This window comes from Natrix helvetica (assembly GCF_964273705.1).
Source record: "Natrix helvetica genome assembly, chromosome: 1".
NCBI lineage: Eukaryota > Metazoa > Chordata > Lepidosauria > Squamata > Natricidae > Natrix > Natrix helvetica.
In genome coordinates, this window is record NC_138548.1 from 139,686,436 (window position 1) to 139,710,843 (window position 24,408).

At 38.8% G+C, this 24,408-nt stretch overlaps 2 protein-coding genes across 4 annotated transcripts in view; one reads left to right on the plus strand and one right to left on the minus strand.

Moving 5' to 3' along the window:
- Nucleotides 1-456, plus strand: part of LOC309384117 (occludin-like) — a gene marked incomplete at its 5' end in the record, with an annotated part of 28,574 nt that extends 28,118 nt beyond the window's left edge. Inside the window, 1 exon segment of the mRNA XM_081937304.1 lies at nucleotides 1-456. Coding sequence (XP_081793430.1) covers nucleotides 1-430 — 430 coding nt within the window. The 3' untranslated portion in view covers nucleotides 431-456.
- The window catches only part of DPP10 (dipeptidyl peptidase like 10), a 652,197-nt gene that overhangs the window by 252,951 nt on the left and 374,838 nt on the right, over nucleotides 1-24,408 (minus strand). The window contains exon 1 of one of the 3 annotated variants that reach the window (XM_081939814.1): nucleotides 12,761-13,049. The exons of 1 other annotated variant lie outside the window; for it this stretch is intronic. In XM_081939814.1, coding sequence (XP_081795940.1) covers nucleotides 12,761-12,841 — 81 coding nt within the window. In that variant the 5' untranslated portion in view covers nucleotides 12,842-13,049. Of the gene's footprint in view, nucleotides 1-12,760; nucleotides 13,050-24,408 lie in introns of those variants that run through there. One more of the 3 variants, XM_081939813.1, reaches the window with a different exon arrangement.

The window sequence follows — 24,408 nt, forward strand, 5'->3', positions numbered from 1 at the left end:
GAGGGGCCGGAGGGCTCGCCAGAGGAGCCCCACCCTGGAGGAGCCCCACTGCGAGACTAACTACACCACGGCCATGGACTCCAGCGATGAGCAGGAGCCGGACGAGTGGGGCAGCCATTACCCGCCCATCCCGTCCGACGATGCCCGGCAGAGGTACAAGCAAGACTTTGACAGTGACCTCAAGCACTACAAGCAGCTCTGTGGCGAGATGGATGGCATCAACGACCAGATCAACCAGCTCAGCAGGCAGCTGGACCAGCTCCCGGAGGACATGCTCCAGTACCAGGGCGTGGCAGAGGAGTACAACCGGCTGAAGGAGCTGAAGCGGACACCGGAGTACCAGAGGAAGAAACTGGAGACCAAGTCCCTGAGGAAGAAGCTCTTCCACATCAAGAGGATGGTCAGCAAGTATGACAAGCACCGCGGCTGAGCCTGGGAAACCCACCCGTGAGGGGCCCGGGGCCTGGCTTCCTCCCAGGGCCCAGAAGGACGGACTCTGATCTGCCAGGCAGGGCCCCCTCCTTTGCTTTGTGCCTGGGGCCTTTGGTGAAGCCCTCCAAGACTCTGGGGTGCCCTTGTGCTGGTGCCCCCCCTCCAAGAGACAAGGATGCCCCTCCAGTGTGTGTGATGCATTTTTCTCCCCTTCCGTGCCAAAATGCTGGCCTCCAGTTCTTGGGCAAGCAGAGGGGACAGTGGGCATTGACCCAGAGCTCTTTTTTTGTGGTCTCCTGGGCATCTGAATAGGAAGGAAGCAGGAGTTTGCCCAGGGGCAGAGCTACACGCTAGGCCCTCACCTGTCCTCCCTTTCCTTCTGCTCTCCCCTCCGATTCTCCCCTCCCTTGTGCCAACCTGTGTCTCTTTGGCAAACGCTGTTGCGGTTGGAACTTGGTACAGCTTGGCAATGCCACCCTAGATGGCATTTCTGCCTCCTGTTGCTGCCAAAAGCCATCCAAGGGTGCTCTCCTGTGGGGGAGAGGTTCCAAGCAAAAGCATCCCCCCCCTGGGGGGGTTCTGCTTTTGGAGCGGAGACAGCTGGCTCTTGAGACCCCCCCCTAAAAAAACCTCCCAGCCCAGCAGGATCTCTGTCCATTGGGGGAGGGGATGTATATATTGTTAAAATGGGGAGGGGGGCAGACCTTTTTTTTGAAAAAATCATAGTGAAGCTATTCTTTGAATAAAAGTGTTGGAAATTAAAAAAAAAAGAAGGGAAAGTTTAAAAAAGTAAAAAAAAGTAAAAAAAAAGTAAAAACAGTCTACATACTACTTGTTTCAAAAAGAAAAATGCATTAGATTATGCACTGATTTGTCAGAACGGATCATTACTTATAAGGTTATATAAACTTATATCAGTAGATAATTTCATATTATTAATCTCTCATGTTCTTAATTAATATAATAAATATATAATAGAAATCTTTATCAATCTATGATTCTTAAAGGGTATCCATCTAATGATTTTAGTCTATATAATATCCCATAATTTAAAGGTATGTTTTCATCAGGATAATCTTGGAAAATTTTGCAATAGAGTGAAAGTTAAGGACTTCATGACTTTCAGACCCTTTGTGATCTCGTCATTCCTTGAGAAGCTATATTTTTCCTATTATTATCCATAAAGTATTCACCTTTTATAGCTCTGAAATATGCATAAAAATATACAGTCATTCATTAAGAAAGAGATGATTCATAACAGGTTATTAAAATTCATTTGATTTATGAATACTTTAATATTTTATTCCAGCACTTGGGTTGGTTTTCTTCTCTCCTTGTTCTACCTTTGGATTTCATTCATAAATTTCAAAAATAAAATAGAAACTTTTAACATGAAGAATGGAAGTAGGATAAATCTCATCTAGAAAGAAATGTTGATAGATGGCAGACAGACACAGAAGATAGTGTAGGAAGTTAGCAACCACCCCTCTCCTAGGAAAATGAGATATTTTGGTAAATATTAAAAGGGCAGAATATTTTCCCTAAAAGCGAGGCAGAAACTCACCCCGCTCCTTTGTCAATGGGCCATTAAGGTCCGGGTCAGTCTATTCTACACAACGAAGAACTACCTCCTTCAGGCAGAGCCTTAGGAGGAATTGGCCAAAGCCCTTCATTACATCATCACCCAACAAGGCTCAACCAATCCTGGGACACAGACAACCTACAAAGTTACCCTGCATGGCCCTATGAGAGTCTGACAACCAATCAGAATACAAGCTCAAATTCAAAAGCCCAGAGAGGGCATAAAACCCAGGCACTCTCAGCATCTCTTCCCTTTTTGCCCAGGACTTCAAACCATGTGATCCTGTCCACTATTAAACCATTTTTCCAAGCAGTCTCCATGCTTCCAGTGTCTTTCTTCCTGGAGCTGAACCCAGATGGATATGTTTTCCAACAATAGATAATAAAAATGTTGCATTTTTATTGCAGAAATATTGGTGCTTTTTTATTTGTTCAATATGTATCTATAATTCAGTGCAAGTCCTTCTGAAAAAGCTATATTGTTGGTGAAACAATAAAATTTACAGAAAAATGGAAAGGCCATTTTGCTTATGTTCTACATATTGCCTCTTATTTCAAACACTTACCCTGTTTTTCCAAAAATAAGATCTCCCCGGATAATAAGTCCAATTGGGCTTTTGAGCGCATGCACTAAAATAAGCCTTCCCCCCCAAAATAACCCTCCCCAAAAATATTTAAACTATGCATAGCCGATCCCCGCCATTTCCTCTGCTTGCTTGCCATGCAAACAACATGAGGTGAGGAGTCAAGGCCCGGGGGAGGGGGAAAGGGAGGGGAAACATGGCCCACGCACCCCACACACCCTTACCTAACGGCCGCTCCCGCAACCCTAGCCACTGCACCTTTTCTGTCATGCTAAAGGCTGCTGCAAAAAGAGCGGCAGGCCCAGCAATGCACCTTGGGCCTCGCTACAACAGCAGCACAACACAGCAGCAGCACAGCTTGCTGCCTCCTGAACCTCAAAAATAATAAGACGTCCCTGAAAATAAGTCCAATCGCTTATTTTGGGGGTCAAAAGAAAATAAGACCCTGTCTTATTTACAGGGAAACATGGTACAAATATAAAATAGAAGCAAGAAGAGGACATAACACATCCTTAAGACATTTGTTTTTCAAGTTGAAGATTATGCATAGTACCAAATCAGATAAAGAGATATATGTAGTATATATTCAGTCATTCAGACTTACTGAGAAGCAGTAAGAAACAGACAATCTCAGCACACTAGCTGAATGTGCTTTTAACCAAGATTTCTGGTTTGCTATACCATAATTGAATTGTATATAGGTTGTGATGGTAATTGGGACCAGCAATTCCATCATTTCCAATGCTGTCTGCTAGCTTCCCATGAGGCTACTTCCATCCATGGTCGTTCTGTTTATCTCAGTTAAAATATATATGTCTCTGAAACATTAACCCAATCGGTCGTGGGTTGTCTAGTTAGTGACAAAAAGCAAATACTGAGTTGGCTATATTAATAAAAAAAATGATAGTTTCATAACCTAACATTACACTACAAGTTGCAAAGATGTGCTATTACAAAATCTATTTATTATGAAGAAATAATCAAAATAATCAGCGAGCACACTACACTAGAAATTTTGTTTGTGTAGGTCTTGATGGCAGTAAAGTTAATACTACAGAAATAATTTATACTTGAATTGCATTACAGTATGAAAAAAAATATTAAAAATGCAGAGACCTCACTCTGACAACAAAGATTTATATTATCAATTTAAGTTTTCTAAGTTCTAATCTAAAGAGTGGATGGCTGTGAAGATTGGATTATCAAAAAGCTGAAGAAATAAAATGGATGTTTTTAAATTTTGGAGGCAGAGAAAATCATTGAGAATATATTGGATTGCAAAAAGAACCCAATACAGAGGATATAAAATTAGTCTGTACTTTGCAAGCAATATTAATGGCCATAGTGGAACAAATATTTTAGCAAATATATTCATTTTCAAACACAAGAAAAATTAACTCTTTAAGTTTAAGAACTTAAAGAATTTGAAATGAAAGGCAAAAAGCTAAATAAAATGTGGAACCATAAAAGTTATACATGAATTAAAGGTTGAGGCAAATTTGCAATCAACGTTAACAGCCTTCAAGCAACCTAAATCTACGGACCTGGAGCTTCATCAAATGTTACAACAACTTCTACAGGGACAAGAGGAAATAAAGAGACAATTGAAGGAGATGAAAGAAGAAATTAAAGAGAAGCAGGATAAAATTAATAAGAACTCACAGAGACTGGATCTTTTGGAAGATGGGGCGGCTGAGATGAAGGGAGGGATAGAGGGTGTGCAAAGGGGAAACAAAGAACTTGACACCCAACAAATGAAAATAGAGTTTGAGAGAATGTCTTTTTATCTTAGATTCCAGAACGTGATGGAGACAGATGATGAAAATATAAGGGACATCATGACAACCATTTTGGCTGAGTATATTCAGAAGGAAAAACAACAGATGGGGTGGGAAATAGACCTGGTCTATAGAGTGAATTCAGCGTATGCTAGAACACACAATGTCCCCAGGGAGGTACACATTAAATTTCTTAGGAAAAGCACAAGAGATGAAATCCTGAATGCACAAAGGGGGCAAGCCCTGACATATAAAGGAGATAACCATTCTGAAACAGATCCCCAAGAAAGTGAGGGAGAAAAGAAAATCTTATTCGCAATTGGCAAATAAACTATACCAGAAGGGGGTGTGGTTTCGATGGTTACTGCCTGAAGGTATGCTAATATTCTGGGAGGAGACAAGAGTTAGAATTAATACACCCATAGAGGCGCAGGCCTTTATGGAAAAAAATAAACTACTTCTAGAAAAACCAGAAGACACTTCAGTAGAGGTACAAGACACGGGAGGGGCCGGAGCACTGCCAGCTGGGGGAGATGGGGTGACATCAAGAAAGCTCAGATCACACAAATAAGCAAGAAAATCCACGTGATATAAACTGACCGAAATTACCAATTGAATTTACCACACTGACTATATGCTATTATGTAATATTTGAATCTTATGCAAATGTATATTATGAGTTTGGAGGGGGGTGCACCTATCGTATTTCGCAGCTGCCAAAATTTGTAACCTTTCCCTTACCTTTTCCCTATGTAAAACATTAAAAAACCAATAAAAAACTTTGTTTAAAAAAAAAAGGTTGAGGCAAATTTGGAATATTGAAACTTTTACTGTAAGATTTGGGGAATCATTACATTAAAAAAACCTGTTTTCTGTGGGAACCAGAATTATTTTGTAAACTGTAGGTGACAACAAAGAGTAGACACTTTATATTTTTAATTGGACACTGGAGGGAAAGATTTCAGGCAAAAAGAAAAAGAAAACCTGTTTTTGATTTTGATTAAGATTGGGATTGGAAAATGACACAAAAGGCTGTAATATTTGAAATGTTAAAGGAGATCCTTGGAACCAAAAATTCATACCCACAATATCAACAGTGCCAGTAATGATGTCTTTTTCTATGGATAGACTATGTTTAAAAGATATTAATGAAGGAATGACAGAAGTGAAACAAATTGTGTTTGATGAAGAAACAGTGGAGTCAGAAATATTGGGTTAAAAAAGTATAGTAACACTAAGAAGGTATTTAAAGTGGAAATACAAGTGCCAAAGGCATAATCTTGATAAGGACTCTTTAATGGATATAGAAAAGAAAATGTCTAAAGATTTAAAAATGAAAGAGGAAATACAAATGATGATCAAGCTAATGACCTGCATAATGTCTTTTTATTGATTTTACAAAACAGGCTTCTTAAACCTCAAAGAAACTTATGTGATAAGACAAAGAAGAATTAAAGAAGATCAAATCCTATGACAATATTAAACTAAAGATTAAGATTTTGAGAGGTAAAAGGAAGGAATATAAAGTTGGCTTATTTGATCAAGGTTAAAAAATACATGTTTTTTGTGAAATTCAACCCTTTATAGTCTTTATTCTGACACCAGCATTATAAAGTTGATGTCTTATGGATTTATTTATGGATAGGTAACAAGTTATGAGAAGATGAGATATTGTTTGTAACTTTTTTATTTCTGATAAAGATTGGAAGTCAGTTTTTATATATTTATTTTATTTCTCTTTATTTCATTCTTCCTTTTCCTTTTGTTCTTTTTTTTTCTTTGCACTTTTTATTTTCCTTTCTCTCCCTGATTTAAGTTTAGTATTAATTTTTATTACACTGATTAATTTTTCCAAAAAGCAGTAATTTGTAGACAGTCCTGGAACAGTGATGCTAATTGGATCAAGGCAAATAAAATAAAAATCAAATCAACATTAACAACAACAAATGAATTACTCCCAAAAATTGTATCCAAAGAAAATAAGAGTTTTGGTTTATCTATGTATTTTCTTTGAACTCAAATATAAAGATTATTGTTATTTTTTATTTTCCTCCAAAGCCTTGCAATATCAATAATTATGAATTTGGATCTCATGATTATATGTCAGAAACATATTCCACAATCTTGGAAACTAAGATATACTTTTGCAGTCATAGAAATGACAGACAGAGATGATCATTAATAAACAGTATACAGTATCATATGGTGTAGGAACTCCCATTTTTTCAACCCTCACAATTATTCACTACTTATGCATAATCCTTGGAAATGTGAGAAAGTTGAATGCTATTTTAGAGTAGAAGCAGGAGGTCGCATTAAAATCATAGGCCAGAATTCCATGTTATAACATCCATGCATCAATTTGGTACTTGAAAAATTAAAAGAGTAAGGCGAGATATAACTATAATCTAAAATGTTGTTTAAAAAAAAGCAATTGTCAGCTCTATAGAGAATAAACCTGGAATAAATCCTATTCTCAGTCAGTCTTGTCTATTTCTGCTTCTTATTAGTAAACACTTTAAAATATGTAAGACACATTTTGATGTTACTGCCAGAATCCAAGTGAGAATTGATAGATGCATCTAACTAGCTGCTTATTTATCTTCCCCTGCCCCATAGGCTACATGCATAAAGAGAAATAATTTAACAAGACTGGATAGTTTAATTTAAAAAAAACCTATAGTTTTCATTTTTCCTATTTATAAGATTAATTTGATTATTTTCATCAGTCAAAAAAAATGTGTTCCCCAACTTGCCTGCTGCAGGGGTACATTGCATTTCTTGTTTTTCTGCCCCTTTTTTCCAATCTGTTTTGTTGGCTGACTATAGAATATCTGTGGCTTCTACTATATTTATTAAAAAACTATTGTCTGAAATCCCATGAAAACAAATAGCAGGCTGATAAAAGGCAATTGGCTTCTTCTTCTGATAGATTTCAGCAGTTTTAATATACACATAGGGAAAGCCTACAAATTCCTTTGAGACATCCCTATTGTACTTATGCAATACATAATCCAGGCAAAAAAACATTTCAAGATATATCAGAAATGAAGTATTGGCTTTGAAAATGATTTGCATTACCATATGCATTATCTCACCCTTTACTTTTTGGTATGGTAATTAAAGACTGAGAGTTCTTAAATTTCATTAACCCAATTTTTAATGTCTATGATACAGATAAATATTTCCCAGTTGTGTTAAACTCTAGGAGTCAATACTCAACTCCATTTCTTAAACAAGGGAACCAGCTTTATCCAAACATGCTTCTGTGGTCATGTGACCATCTCACCAAAGTGGCACCTATTTTTCTACTCAGATTTTCAAGTTTTCAAACTGCTAATTAGCCAGAAGCTGGGGTGAGGAGTAGAGCTCACTCCATAGTGTGGTGCTTGAGTCTCGAACTGGGCTGTTGCCTTTCCAGCCAACAAACCCAGCTCTTAACCATTAAGAAAGATCAGGCATGTCCAACCAGTGGACCACATGCAACCCTGGACAGCTAGTAAAAAAGAGGGGAACTGATCCAGGAAATTACAGCTTAATCAACCTGATATCAATACCTGGGAAGATCTTGGAAAAGATAATCAAGCAACAAATCTGCCTAAAACAAAATTGTAACCAGAAGCCAACACGGGTTCATTAAAAACAAGTCATGCCAAACAAATATTTAATTCTTCAATAAATTAGTGGATCAGCAAAATGCTGTTGACATAGTATACTTAGATTTCAGTAAAGCATTTGATAAAGTAGACCACAATGTACTTCTTGGCAAGCTAGAAAATGGTGTTATAGACAGCATCATCGCCACATAGATCTGTAACTGACTGACAAACCATACTCAACATGTAGTGCTCAATGGAATTATATCCACATAGAGGGAAGTAAGCAGTAGAGTACCCCAAGATTCTGTTTTAGGTCCAGTACTCTTCAATATCTTCATAAACAATCTAGATGAGGGAATAGAAGGGGAATTCATCAGATTTGCGGACAACTCTGAGCTGGCTGGAATAGCAAGCTCAAGATCCAAAGAGATCTTACAGACTTCAACACTGGGCCCTATCTAACAAAATGAAATTCAGTGTAGATAAAAGTAAGGTTTTATACTTAAGCAAGAAAAACCAACTGTATGGGTACAGACTAGGTAAAACTTGCCTCAATGCCAGTAACTGTGAGAGGGATCTTGGAATCCTAGTGAACAATCATTTAAATATGAGCCAACAGTGTGCAGCAGCTGTCAAAAAAGCCAATGCAATCCTAGGCTGCATTTATAGAGGGATAGAATCAAGATCACATGAAGTTCTAGTACCACTTTCCAAACCCTTAGTAAGACCACACTTGGAATATTATTACATCCTGTTATGGTCATCACAATATTAAAAAAAAATGCCGAAAGTCTGGAAAATGTGCACAGAAGAGCAACAATAATCAGTGGGCTGGATGCTAAAACATAACAAGAATGGTTAAAGTAATTGGGTATGTCTAGTCTAATAAAAAGAAGGACTAGGGGAAACATGATAGCAGTGTTCCAACACTCGAGAGGCTCCTATAAAGACAAGGGAGGGGGGTGTCAAACTATTTTTCAAAGCACCAAAATGCAAGACGAGAAACATTGAATGGAAACTAATCAAGGAGAGAAGCAACCTAGAACTAAGGAGAAATTCCCTAGCAATCAACCAATGGAACAGCTTGCCTTTAGCAGTTGTGGATGTTTCATCATAGGAGGCTTTCAAAAAGAGACTGGATAACCATTTGTCTGAAATGGTATAAGGTCTCTTGCTTGAGCAGATGGTTGGGTTAGAAGAACTCCAAGATCCCTTCCAACTCTATTATTATTATTCTATTTTATATTGTAGCCTCACCAAATCATACACTTTTAACATTATATATGCGATGTATATACATTAACTGTATTATATATTTTATATGCGGTCCAAGACTCAATACGACCCAGGCAATTCACTGAATATGACCCAGGCAAGCCAAAAGGTTAAATACCCTGCACTAGATCAAATCAGCTTTATTATAGCAGATGAAAGCAACCAGAGAGCAATTGTTTTTAATCTCTATTGCAGATGGTATGGAAACAAAAATAGGTTGTGCTGTTCAAGGGGACAATATTATAGCTTGTAGTTTAAAACTAAATGTTTTAGTATAATAATAGAAAGAAAGAGTATCTCATTGCCATTAATAATTGAAGCAACATTTAATATTACTTTTTTCTGAACTGAAAGTTCAAACCTATTTATTTATTTTCTATGGCCACCCATCTCACACAAGTGACTCTTTGATTGAAGGGAATAATGCTTCACTCAATTCACTCATCATTTTAATTGTAATATAGCTGTTTACCTAATTTCCTAATATATCTGGATTCTAAGTCAAACTAGGCAAGCCATCCCAATTTGATATGATTATACTTATAATACCCATCTTCTTTGGCCAACACGACCAAATTGATGATTGACTCTGGAAATAGAAGCAGCTGTCCAATAGAATCAAAGATTAATACGTTGAAGAACACTGAAATAGACCCTTACAAGATCAAGAGTCAAGAATATCTGTTCCAACTATGTTCCAACTATGCAACAAAAACTAAATTGCAGAGTTTTGTAAATATCTGAAGATCCAGATGTGACAGTGGAAAACAGGGAAAATAAAGACACACTCACAAATATGCACACTACAGCAATTCCACATTCCACATAAAGAATTCTTTGCAGAACTAATATAGTTTGAATGGGATACAAGAGTGAGTGGCATGATTTAACTAATGGTGATGATGTGACAACAGAAGTTTAATATTCAATATTTTTGTCTTTAAACTATTAATTATTGGCTATATAAAGATATCTATGTGTGCAAATATTTTTTATCAAGAATCCCTATGGTAGTATTACATTTAGCTCAGCTATAAATTTGTCATATTGGCATTTATTCATCATTCCTGTTTCTATTCTCTTAGTAGTCATACATGTCAGATGCCGTTGCCCTATACTTTGTGTTGCATTCCTACATGCAAAAAAACCTGCAGAATATCAGTGTCCACATAATCAATTATAATCTGTTGCTTTCATTTTAACTGCAAATTATGAACGATGACCAGGTTTTGCTAGAAACTGAAACTGATTTGCACATTACAGTAAGATAGGGTTCAAATACTGCCACACTGTGGTCAATTTATGGGTAATTTGAACAAAAGTTAGTAGCTATAAAATGGAATAGTAAGTTACCAAGTTAACAATAAGTAAACAAGGAACTACTACTATGACATATTATAAATATAAATGAAATAATTACAAGGAACAATGAAAAGAATTCTGTAGAACTTATAAAAGGACAATGAATTAACTTGATTTTTCCTGTACATAGGATTAAAGTATTACCCACTCATTTTCTCTTCAACAAGTTTAATTAGTGAACTGATTTTACTCATAACAGTAGACTTTGAAGAATAATGCTGAAACTTCCTAATTAAGTTGTGGTTTTTTGGGGGGGGCGGGGAACAAGCCATACAACTCCATGCATAGAGAACACTTAAAATCTAATATGCATTCTTTTGTAAGTCATTTCTAAACTCTACAATGTTTTTCCAGGTACTATCTCAGAGTTATGCAAAAATATATACAGTATATATTAGATTCACAGGACCAGCAGAGAGTGGTAATAAATAATTACTAAATAAATGATTTGTTTTATCTTGTCTTATTCAGGAGCCATTATGATATGTTACTATAATAATGGCTAAGATATTGCTTATGATTAGCTTCAAAACAGACATTCCTCTCTGGCCAAACTGGGTGATTTAAGGGGCTATAGCTAACTTTTGAGTATTAAAATTGCCAAACCATGCTTCTATTAGTCTGATCTAATAATTACAGAGTCACCAAAAAAAGAAGAAAGAAATAATACCCAAAGCTGGAAGTGATGAAATAAGAGTTTTTGATGGTTGAAATCATGATACTTTTTCAGTAAAATATTAATTTTAGTCCCTGACAAGGAATGCTTTTGTAAGTGGATCAGTGAGCAAGCACCAACAGAGAAGCCCCCAAACCATCCATGAATAACTGTAGCATTGTTTCTCCTTTTTTGTTTGTTATGTTGGGATGGAAATGCCAAAAGTTGCCAGGTATCTTCTCTCTATACACACTCATACACACCAGTTTATTTCACTGCTCTGGCAGACAGAGTAATTGAGGAGGAGAGAGGGAAAATTTGTATCTCTGCTGAGAACACAGCACCATCTCTGGTAAGGCTAACCAGCCCCTTTCTTTCTGTAGAAGGCACTAATAACCAGTGACCTACTAGCTGACTCTAGGTCTATTACTTTAGGAAAGGCTAAATAGATTTTGTTTAGCATGATTTTCTCAAGATGAGAAAAAGTGGTAGAAATGAAAAAGTCAATTCAGAATAGGAAAGAAGCGATGGACAACACTACCAACATCCTCTGGATGATACCAAAGGATTCTGAGAGATACATCCTATATTCTTCTCTACTTTTTTTAAATATTCTCTTTTAATCTTCCCCCACCCCACTCCCTTCACATTTCCTAATAGTTATTCAATAGTATACATGTTCAACTACTCAATTTGAAAGTCCTGAAGGATGAATATGACTACAGGTTTCCCTTGGTCTTCCCTTGTGAGAGCTTCTTTTCCCTGTAATTATACACCCTACCCCTCACTCTTCTGATTCCACTTCCTGGGAAAGGTCAGTGGGGTGGATGGTTTGTTAGATTCCTTTAAAAGCTCCCCTTAATACTTTACTTCCAAAAGAGGGGGAAAGCGAGTCGCCCCCCCCCACACACACACTTCCTTCTTTCGGATCCAACATTTCCTCTTACACCCCACCCACTTCATCTACGACTCTTGCCCTACGGAAGATTCTCCGTCACTCCCTGTGTATGTAACGGGGTCCTTTCGGTTCCTATAGACCAAGTCTTCAAGTGCCTCTTTCCAGGAGGCGGCGGCAATTAGTCTCCCCCCCCCCCCTGCGCGCTTCTTTGCCATGGGTTGAATGGACGTCCTTCAGCCTGGCCGGAGAAATGGCACTTCTCCTCCCCCCCCCTTGGTTTCTTTTCCTTCTTTTTGCCCTCCTTCTTCCTGCCCCGTGACCATTTCTTGCAACTTGGACCAGTGTGCGGAGAAGGTAAATGAAACGGGGTGGGGGAGGCCATTCCAGCCCCTGACGAGTGGGAAAAGGAGGGAGAGGGAGGGAGAGGGGGGAGAGGGAGAAGGAGGGAGGCAGGGAGAGGGAGGGAGGGAGAGAGAGAGACAGACACAGAGAGACACAGAGACAGAGAGACTCCACCGAGGGAACCACCCCCACCACCCCGAGCCACCCAAAAGCCGACTGAAATGCCTTCGCTCCCGCCCGCCAGCTAGTCCTACCTGGTCTTGCGATGGAGCCTGGCCTCCCCTGTTGCCTGGGTTAGACTGCGCCTGCTGCTGCTGCTCCTTCATGGCTGTCATTGTCCGGGGCGACCGCGGGGTGGGGGACAGCACTTCCTTTGACGGCTGGCCCTGCAGGAGGAGAGCCCCTTCCCTCGGCCGCCGTTACATGTCACAAGCCTTCCCTTTCGTCGTCAGCCCGAGCAAAGCCGAAGGGGCGAGCGACTTGGAGGCAAACCGGGCAACGAAGAATCACCCACCCGGCAGAGACGGGGACGGGACCAGCCTGCGCCGCGCTCGCCAGGCTACCGCAATCCTCCCCAGGCTGAAGCCACCGGGTTGGGGTGGGGGGGGAGGGAGAGAGAAAAAGGAGCGCGCCCAAAAGGCTGGGAGAGCTCCGATTAACGGGCGCGCGGCAACCTGGAGCCGGCAGCCACTTGGGACTCGGGAGGGCTCCCCGCGCAGGCACGCTCTGGCATTACTGCGGTAGGGGTGCCCTCAAGAGCGGCGGGCTCGGGTGAGCGCAGGATGCGGGGACAGAACCCCGGGAGAAGCGCGTACCTTGGGAGGAAGCGGGGAGAAAAAAGAAAGGAGGCGGGGAGCCCAAGCGTGCGGTCTCTTCTCCCGCGGCAGCTGCACCCCGCAGCCCTGCGCCGCAAGCTCCGCGGCTGGAGCTGAGGAACGAGGAGCGCAACGCTGCTCCTCAGACGGCACATTCGCTTTCCCTCCTCAGCTGGAATGGACCACTCAGACTCTCAGGCACGGGGGGGGGGGGAGGGGGAAAGACGCTGCCGTAGATGGAGGAGGTGGTGTCGTCGCCTACCTGGCTGCGTGTACTGCTTTCCCTAAAAACCGCGACGCCGCCACTACCACCAACAACAACACCCCTCCTCCTGCTCCTGACCTCGCGACTTGCCAAGAATTCAATCTGGAGTCGCTCAGTTGAAATCTTCCCCTCGGAGCGGACGGGGCGGCTTATGACAGTGGGAAGACGGAGCGAGCAAAGGAAGGGGGAGGCAATGGTGTCCCGCACGAGGTGCAGGTTTGGCTTGGGAAGGAACCGTCCGAGCCACGAATTAGCCACTCGTGCGCTCACCTACGCGCACTCGCAGGCGGGGGAAGAAAACTGGCTAAGTTGCACACCGGCTTGGCTTTGGCGTGGCAAACGACGAGGAAGAAGCCCATGAGCGATTCAGCGTTTCAGAAACAAACAAAAAAAGGCTTCTGCCATTCCTTTACTCAGAATACACGTAGCGTAATAAACGCTATTCATTCCCTTTCAGACAGAGATTGCTTTCAGAGTGGAGTCAGAAAGAGAGAAAAAGAGAAAAGGCTAAATGTCCTACCCTGGACTGCCCAATGGGTTGTAATTCCGAGCCCCTAATCCATTTTAAATAAGAAGCAAAATTTGAAGTTACAGACTTCGAAAGCCTTCGAAATTCTCTTAGGGATGGGCAAGTTTTGGAACATCTCTCCCCCCCCCCCTTCATTTACCTTAGCAATGACAACTGATGAAAAATGAAGTAGGGACTATACTGTATATTGTTAGTTTATTTGGGCAAATGCTCTGTTAGCCAAAAGTGTGTCCATGAGGGTTTTTTCCCCTCTCTCTCCAGGACATGACTTCAAGGTACATGATTCACACAATAACTAAGTATAAAAGGAAATCAGCTGGGAAACCACATATCTGGTTCTAAGATCCACATGAAAAAAAGCAGGGCAGAGGTGTACTTCATTTTAAAGAATTGCTTTTTTTACTCCCCTTCTGAAAATACTACAATTTGGTTAAAATAATCTTGCATAGATTTTTTTTCCTCTAAATGATATGCTACTAACATCTGATGTTTACAAACTTTTTTAAGTATTCAACATCTGTTATATTATGGGACAGTTACAACCTTGCATACAATGAGATAACCACCTCAGGAAGCATAGGACCAAATTTGATTTAAAAATAGTTTGTAAGGCCAAGAAGAAGGCAGTGGTTTTTTAAAAAAAATCTTTGGAACTTGATAGACCTTGAATGCTTTGATTTGATTTAAGATAGAATAAGATCATATTTGATTTCAGACAATAAAATCCTAAGGCTGGTTTTGATCAGACTCATTTAATCTCATATGATCAGACTCAGTTTCATATGATGAGACATATTTTTTTTAAAAAAACTCATTCTTAAAGATATGAAAAGTCTCATTTCAATCAAATCCAATCTACAGCCATGCTTGCAATATTACAGGATCAAAATTTAACCAGACCCCTGAGGATCTCAAGCATTTCTATCAGAATTAGCTACACTCTAGTCAGTCTTCTACTTTATACACTAAGTTGAATGCACAATAAGGAAACTTAAAAAAAAGATTGCTAAAGAAAGCTGTCTGCCTGACAATGATTCCTAGAAATTTGTCATATTTTTCCAAATCTTGGTTTGGAAATCACAATAAGCATCATTCAAAAGGAAAAAGGGATCACTAGCTGATGTTTTTTTTAACTGATGAGTTTAAGAGTAGTATCCACAATAGTGAACTGAATGCCAGCAAGATTGCAGGAAGAGGGAAAAAATGAAAACTTCCTGAGCTTGTAAAAAATGCCAACTACAACTGGGCATGTATAGAAACATATACAATTTTATCTATGGATGCATGGGTGTAAATTAGTAAATATTTGTTGATGTAAGTATGGAAAAGAGACAGAGAAAGGGAGAGAAATTAGCTGAGTCATAAAGGCTTTGTGGTCCAACTCGGCATATAAGACACTTATGATTCTTTTAAGCAACAAGCAATGTCAACCTTGCAATTTCATTTCCAGGGAGCAATTCATCGTAGCATACTAAATGTAGCATACTAAATATACTGTAGCATACTAAAAAGCAGAGACATCACCTTGTCAACAAAAGTCCGTATAGTCAAGGCTATGGTTTTCCCAATTGCAATATATGGCTGTGAAAGTTGGACCATAAGAAAGGCTGAGCGCCAAGTAATTGACATCTTTGAACTATGGTGCTGGAGAAGACTCCTGCAAGTTCCGTAGACTGCAAAGCAATCAAACCCGTCAGTCCTAGAGCAACCTGTCTGCTCTTTAGAAGGCCAGATTCTGAAGATGAAACTCAAATATTTTGGCCACCTAATGGGAAGGAAGGACTCACTGGAGAAGAGCCTAATGCTGGGAAAGATTGAGGACAAAAGAAGGGGACAACAGAGAATGAAGTGGTTGGATGGAATCACTGAACTTAAAGGCATGAACTTAAATGGACTCCAGAGGATGGTAGAGGACAGGAAGGCCTGGAGGAACATTGTCCATCAGGTTGCGATGGATCAGACATGACTTCGCAATTAACAACAACAATTCACTGCAGCAAATTTCTCACATCTCCACTTCCCACCATGGCCAACTCACCGGAGCCACTTGTTATGGTCAATTTACCATGGCCAACTCACTGTAGGACAACTTGCTGTTGGACAATTTAACAATTCTATTTCATTATTTAAAATAAATAAAAATATTTTAATTTTTGCAATTTACATTTAATTCTACCCCCCCCCTTTTGCATCTTTTCTTTAATGATGCTATTCCACTATTTCTTTGATATTAGTGTAACTCTTGTCCTTCAGCGAGTTGACTGTGGTGAGTTGTCTTGTAGTGAATTAGCCGCAGCAAGTTGGCCATGGTAAGTTGGCCATGGTGAGTTCGCTGTGTTGAGTTGGCCGTGGAAAATTGTCATAAATCTGTCTAGCTAGACATTTCAAAGCAAGCTCATTCTTGTTGAGAATTGTATGCAATCTAAGTATGAATTAAATCTATATATTGGTACGCCTAAATGTACTTTCTACTGAGAAATAAGTAAGGAAGTAAATTACTTTGGCTACCATTTTTTTCTCTCAACTATTTTCTCCCATGGACTGATCACATAAGTTCTCTTTTCATCTTGTCCATTTTTCCTTAAATCTATCTGTAATGAGAAGACCTCCCCACCTTGTAGCTCTTCTTCCTTCACTGCATCTTCTTCTGAACCCCTCATTCATTCACTACCACCTCAAAACTTTGGCCTCAGGCTCTCTTGGAACCAATAATCCTTCAAACTCAACACTGTCATGGAAACCATTTATCTTCCCTGTCTCTTTCTCCTTCCAATAATCCTTTTTCTTCAAGACTCCAGCTCTGTTTTCTTCCTTGCTATCACAGGAGCCATCCCTTTTTCCTATGAAAAACATGTTCTCAAGGTCTGCTATTATCTAAAAAGAATGTGTTTGGCTAGCTGAATATTTGAGAAGATAGCAGAGAACTATGGGTGACTGCATGCTGTCACAAGGTGGCAGTCAACCTTGATCATTTGGAAAGGAAAAAGATAAAATTGCAGGGGGAAAATCTTAGAAAATTCTACTATGCAAGGTGATTAGAAGGACGCCTGAAGAAACTATAAATTTGAGATTATTTGAACCTTCAAGTGAGTGACAAGTATTCACTTATTCTTTGTTCTGCTTTGTACTTTATAATTTATTTAAATAGAGTAGTCAGAGTGAATTCTTGTCAGGGTTGATCTCAGTGCATCCATTCAATTAGAGGTCAGGTGTTCTTATGTTTGGAAAAAATTGAGAACATATCCATGCTACTCTATAATAATAATCCAAAATAATTCATTTTTTTACTAGTAATACATTGTCTGTGAAATTATATTTTAATCTACCAGCTTTTATCATCATGCTGTCCAATAGCATTATATATATATGGGAGGAAGCTCACTACTCCCTCTTTCTGTCCTTCGGCTCATCACAGAAGACCATGCAGGCAGAAAACCATATTTTTATTTTTAATGTTGCCTTTTTACACACATGTATGTATGTATGTATGTATGTATGTGTGTAAAAAGGCAACATTAAAAATAAAAATATGGTTTTCTGCCTGCATGGTCTTCTGTGATGAGCCGAAGGACAGAAAGAGGGAGTAGTGAGCTTCCTCCCATATTTAGGCATACCAGGGGTTGTAACACAAATACATACCTATTTCACTGGCTCAACTGATAAGGAGGAGAGCCTGTGGCTTAGTGGCTAAGACTCCTGCCTAATATATAATACAGCCCAGGTTCAAATCCCAGTAAGGGTATGGCTAGCTGATGAGAGCTAATTAGCTCGAAATAGATCTATACTAGTCTCCCTTTATTTATTTATCAGCACAAATACAAAACACACACACACACACACACTGAAGATGGCGAGTGAGATCTCTCTGAAACGTTGCAAAGACAATCTCAATCTTACACGGGAAAAGACCCGAATACAACAAAACCAGCATACCTACACCCGTGAAAATCTACGAATACACACACACACACACACACACACACACACACACACACACACACACACACACATATATATATATATATATATATATATATATATATATATATATATATAAATAATAGAACCTCTTTTTGCCATTGATTAATGGTATTAGTGTACCAATAACTTTACTTTCAAGAGACAAGGCAAGAATTTCCAGATCCTTAATGAATATTGGAATGTAGCAGATAGATTTACACATGTTTGGAACCAAAGATGTTGGCAGGAGCAAAAGGGGATATTTTATCAATAAACCTTTTTTTCATGCTAGGTTTAATCACTAACTGTAAGAGTATTATGATATGATTGATATCATAATATTTATTTTCCAAATTAACTATTGCTACTGAGTAGAAGTTAGAAAGATAGAAAACCGCAATTCCATGCCAGTTTGGCAGCTTCCCAAATTTTAAAATGTATAGATAAAAAAATATAATTTATGGAAATAGTTAATCATGCTGCTAATCAAGCATAGATATATATGCATTTTAAGCACATAAAAAAAGCAGCACTAGGCATTCTAGAAACATGTTCTAGTACAGGACTACAGACAATCTGCTGTTTAAATATAGGATATTAAAGTATGTTTAGATATAACTTTATATATGTAGAATCATAGAATCACAAAGCTGAAAAGATAATTTAAGCTATTGAGTTTTGCCCCTTGTTCAGTATCTTTGATATGTTTGTCTAGCCTCCAATTACAGACATAGTAAAGGAGTCCTCACCATTTCTTGGAGTGATTAGTTCTGCTGATGAACTTCTCTTACTATCAGAAAATCTACAATGAATTGGAATCTCTATTTTTGTAACTTACATTTACTATTCCATGTCCTACTTTCTGGAATGTTGAAGAGATCTTGATACTATTCTGTGCAACATTGCTTTAGTATCATCTCCCACCTCAGTCTAAACTTTTCCAATCCTTGATTTTTTAAAAGATCCGTTTCTATTTCTTTATTATTCTCACTGTCCTTTTCTGAACCAGTTTCAGTTTTTCTAAATCCTTCTTAAAGTTCATTATCCAAAATTGAGCATAGTAGTACTGGACGTGTGATCTGACTTACTACAGTATTAAAAAGAAACTGAACATCCTATGACATGAAAACTCTACTTCAGTTGATAGAGCTTAAAATTGTATTTGGCTTTCCTGTAACCATACCACACTACTGTTTCTGGTTCAGTTTGCTCTCTTTTTCTTTTTTCTTTTGCTTCTGATTCAGTCTTAACGTTGATGACTATATGGACATATAGTTTCATAAGTGGTTTGCCATTAGCTTTTTCTTAGGGCTAAAAGAGAGTAACTGGCCAAAGTCACCTAGTTGGCTTTTGTTCCTAAGGCAAGACTAGAACTTAGATTCTCCCACCCCACAGAACAAACTGGCTCACCCCATGGTTGATTTTGAACAGTAATTGCAATCAATTATTATTTGAATATCACATTCACAAATACTGTTACCAAGCCAGGCATCCCTAATCTTATATATGTGCTTTTCATTTAGTTCCCAAAATGAAACAACTCTCAATGTGTTCTAAGGTATTTGTTATCCCTATCTAGCTTTAAACCTGCCATCCTGGGCCCAATGTTTGGGAAGCCAGGCTCTGCCTGTCACAAGCCAGGACACAGGGTGAGTGATGGAGGAGTAATACCACCTTAAAAAACCTTGGTCCAGCTGGCCCCGGCTGGTAGCACCCATTCCAGGGTTATAGGAGTAGGCGGTCAGCAGTTTTGAAGGCAGAAGAGGGCTGTATGCCCCAACAGGAGATAAAGCGGCAGAGCCATTTTCTGGGAGAAGGGAAACTTTGATTACAAACCTCCACTGCATTGTGGCTATATCCACTTCTGGAAAAGGCTTCAGGAGTCAACCTCGAGGCAAAATCCAGAGCTGGAGTCCCAGAAGCAGTTTGTGACTGCGTACACCACGTTCTGGTAACTCCTGCGACGCAGCTGGAACCAATCATATTGGCTCTGCCATTCCACTGGACTATTTCAGTGACATGGACAGGGGGAATCTGCTTCTTGCGTAACGGTCTATCCTCCATATTAATCTACCCAGGCTTCGTGATCTGGAGAGGACACTCAAGCTTTGCACACCAGATGCTGTTTTAGGACCTCTTTCCAGAGCACAATACCATAGTCTTTTGAGACTGAAGGATGCCAATGCCATCTAGCTTTGTGTCATTCACACATTTAACATTCCTTCTATCTTTTCATTGAAACCTATACAGGAAGCAGGGCTACACTTTGTAACATCTCAATTAAAATCTTACTACATTTTTACGGGTACAGTATTTAAGGCAAACAGGTACAGGTAGTCCTCAACCTATGACCACAATTGAGCCCAAAATGTATGTTGCTAAATGAGACATTTGTTAAGTGTGTTTTGCCCCATTTTATGACTTTTCTTGCCACAGCTGTTAAATGAATCACTACAGTTGTTAAGTTGCTGGCTTCCCCATTGACTTTGCTTGCAAAAGTTGATCATATGACACCAGGGACACTACAGCTGTCATAAATGTGAACCAATTGTCAAGCATCTGAATTTTGAGCACATGACTATGGGGACTCTGCAATGGTCATAAATGTGAAAAATGGTCATAAGTTAGTTTTTTCAATGCTGTTGTAACTTTGAATGGTCACTAAATGAACTGTTGTAAGTCAAGGATTACTTGTACTCCCTTAGCTATCATACAATATAATCCACATTGAAGATGTTTGATTATCAGAATTCCTTAAAATACTTGGTCAAATATTTATTTAAAGCCAAGATTATATTTGCTATATTATTCTTTCAGTTTGTTGATCTGCTTTTCATGTTATATCTGCTTATTCTTTAATAATATGTAGCCCATTACCCACCAGACATTCTATTTTGATGTCGATCTAGGATAAATTGGTTTGTCTCTATGCGAAAGAGGGAATGGATGGGAATCTGGCATTTAAAGAAAAATGCAACAATATTAAAATATTATCAGATGAACATCTCACTCTTCTATCCCAGAACTGAATTGCTGACACATTTTTCAGCAAAAGATTTCAAAGGGCAATACCTGACTATAAGTGCTGAAATAGAATTTGTAATCACATTTTGATATTACTCCATCTAAAAGAAAGTCTAACCCTGTGATGCAGAACTGGAACTTTACCTCACCCAATGGAACTTTCCCTGCATTTCCACTTCAGCAACAATAAGAGCAAGAGATCTGCAGGAAAAGGTTCATCTAGCAGGCTAGTAGCAATTCCATTTGGTGGGTGCTCATCTTTGCATTTCATAGTGAGTGAGATAGTTTCCCTACCAGAAGCTGCTACTTTGAATGCATAATTTGTGCCCCTGAAATGATAGGCAAACATCCATATCCTCTGGATTTAATGACCAATTGAAGAGAAAAGGGAAGGGAGAGAGGGAAAGAGGGAGAGAGGGAGGAAGGGCAAACTGAGAAAAGCATAATGCACCTGACAAAACCATCTCTAGTTTAATCCATTATACTTTTAATCTATATCTAAAATGTGTTTTAATGTTCCTTAAGACACTTCCTTTGTTGTTGTTGTTATTACTGTTGTTGTTGTTAAATAATATGACACTTCTATGGAATATAGAATAGTACAAATAACAAGGTAGAATATTATTCATTGCAGTTTTCTGCATGTTTATATGTGCTGATCATTCATAGCAATGATCATAGATATACAAGAAAATAAATATTAGAAAAAAATACATTTTTTATATTATTTTATTTTTTAAAACTATGCCTTCCCCTTCTAAAGTTTACTCAACATTGACAATGACTGACCAATTAAAACTAAAACAGAGTATAATCATTTGAAACTAATTAAGAAAAAAGCTTATGCAATAAAACAGGCAGATTCTATAGCTAGAATAAAAATAAGATACATTTTAAATTTGCTATAGAGAACAATGCCTTCTCAAATAAGAAACCATTTACTCAGGCTTCATTAGTGTAACAAAATCCAAAAGGCTCCCCAAATATCCTATCTCAATGTGTGGGAAAATAGCAACTTAAAAAAAAAGACATTTGGAACATCATCAGGATAGGAGCCAACCTCATCTCCGGGGACATGTCCAATCCCGATAGATGTCATTGCTTGACAGTTTTGTCAACTCTTAAGAAATAGGCACAAACTATGGGAGATGAGCAGTCTCTTTGAAATCCATTATAGTTAATATTATATAGGATATACAGTGGTGGGATGCTTTCAGTTTAACACCCGGTTTGGTGAGCGCACACTTTGCGCATGCATACACCTAAAGTGCTACGTGCAGCGCTGAAAATGGAGCATTTAGAAGTTCAGCTGCTTACTTTCCAAGTCAGCAATGGTAAGTAGAATGGGAGGGGGGGATCAGCAGTGCCACACAATTGAAAGCAGGAAATAAAGGACAGGATAGGGCACGGGCGAGTGGGCAGGGCCAACTGATTGCCCAAACTGGTCTGAACCAGCTGAATACCACCTCTGATTATATAGAGAAAAAAATAAGGACTTTTTAATCCTCAAATCAAGGGTCCATTAGTGTGGAAAACTTATTCCATATCACAGATGTTTTTGGGAACTAATTTTAATTGATAACAATAGAACAAATTGATCTGACTATTAGACGAAAATAAATAAAGGAATTCATCAAACCTCAATTTATATGAAGAGTCACAGCATGTGTGCAATATGTTTTGGCAAATTAAATCCCAGAGTCAAGATTGCCCCGGCTATTTGTGTTCAAATTCTTTCTTTTCTTAATATTGCTGTAATAAAGACAAAAGCTTAATTTCATTCAACTGGCAATGATTTAATTCACAATTGACTAAATTATTTCATAAATGGTTTGGGGTATAATATATTTTTAATAGATAATCAGTTATCCAACAATTACACTCTGTGGGATGCTATAACTAAGTAGTTTAGCAATTATTCCTCTAATTTGATCAGGAAATGCACATGGAAACTGCAGATATTCCACTTGCAATATGGAATAAGATAGGAAAAGTCAAATTTGATCTAATATGGATACTTGGAATTCCTATATTTACAAAGATTTTTGAAAGATCAGGGCTAAACATAGATTGCTCTATGATAAATTTAGGTTAACTCAAAATGAGGATTTCTCTCCACTGTCTGCATTAAATCCCTTGGTGTTGCACATTTCATGCTGTACAATATCTTTGTTTGATAGCATGACCAGTAACATTGATTGCAACTAATCAAACAGGACTAAACCCTCTAGAAATATGTTCAGCTACCTCATATTGTTCCATGTTTTTCAACACCAAGTTGCTACAACGCTCCTTTACTCATTATCTGTCAGTGCAAGAGCTGATAAAATGAAACTGTCAAGGTTGAAACCTGTTCTGAACCTTTTTTGGTATGTACTTGCTTGTTAATCCTCCTTTCTGTATATAAGTATCTTGTGGCTGAAGAACTATCAGATATGTATTTTAAATACAATGCCAAATCTGTTTCTAGTGAGGGCTGACATGAAGTCAGCATTTATCTTAGTTACTGCTGGATGTAATAAGTGGCAGTATGACATTTATCACAGCATGCATGGAGTACCAGCAAATAATAATGCAGGAATGAAACACGTATTTTCTAGCTGAAAGGACTCCCTTTTTGCAGCAATATATTAAAACCAATAACATACTGCAATCTGAGGGGACAATCTATCAAGAGGAAGATATAAGACTTGTGCCCGAAATTCTGGGCAATTTTGTTAGGATTTCAAAAAGACAGAAAGAAAAAGAGGGAAACTATATACATTAAGTAACAATTGAAAAATAAATTATTCATCTATTTTTTTTATCATTCTTTTTCACTTTTATTTCATCTATTAATAGTTCCCCTTTTTCATTCACTAGATTTCATAACATTCAGAAATTAAAAAAACGGGTGTCCATAATAATCATTATTGGATGAGAGAGCTTGAAGGACATGTTGCAAATTTGCGCTCTGTAGTTGCATAGTATTACACTTAAGAGGAATAAGATCATGTAAAATACAGGAATTGTGATACATTTGGTATAACAAGGCCCCCCTCATTAATGAGTTGATCTCAGAGGGGGAGCTAGACCTTGCAGGGATAACGGAGACCTGGTTGGGCCACGAGGGTGGTTTACCCCTCGTGGAAATGTGCCCACCGGGTTTTCGAGCATTCCATCAGCCTCGGGCCCTGGGTAAGGGTGGTGGGGTGGCGGTGGTTATGCGGGAATGTTTAGAGCCGAGGGAGTTCACTGTTCCTCAGATACCCGGGTGTGAGTCCCTTGGTGTGAGTTGGGGCCCAGGGAGGCAGTGGGGCTTGCTGATTG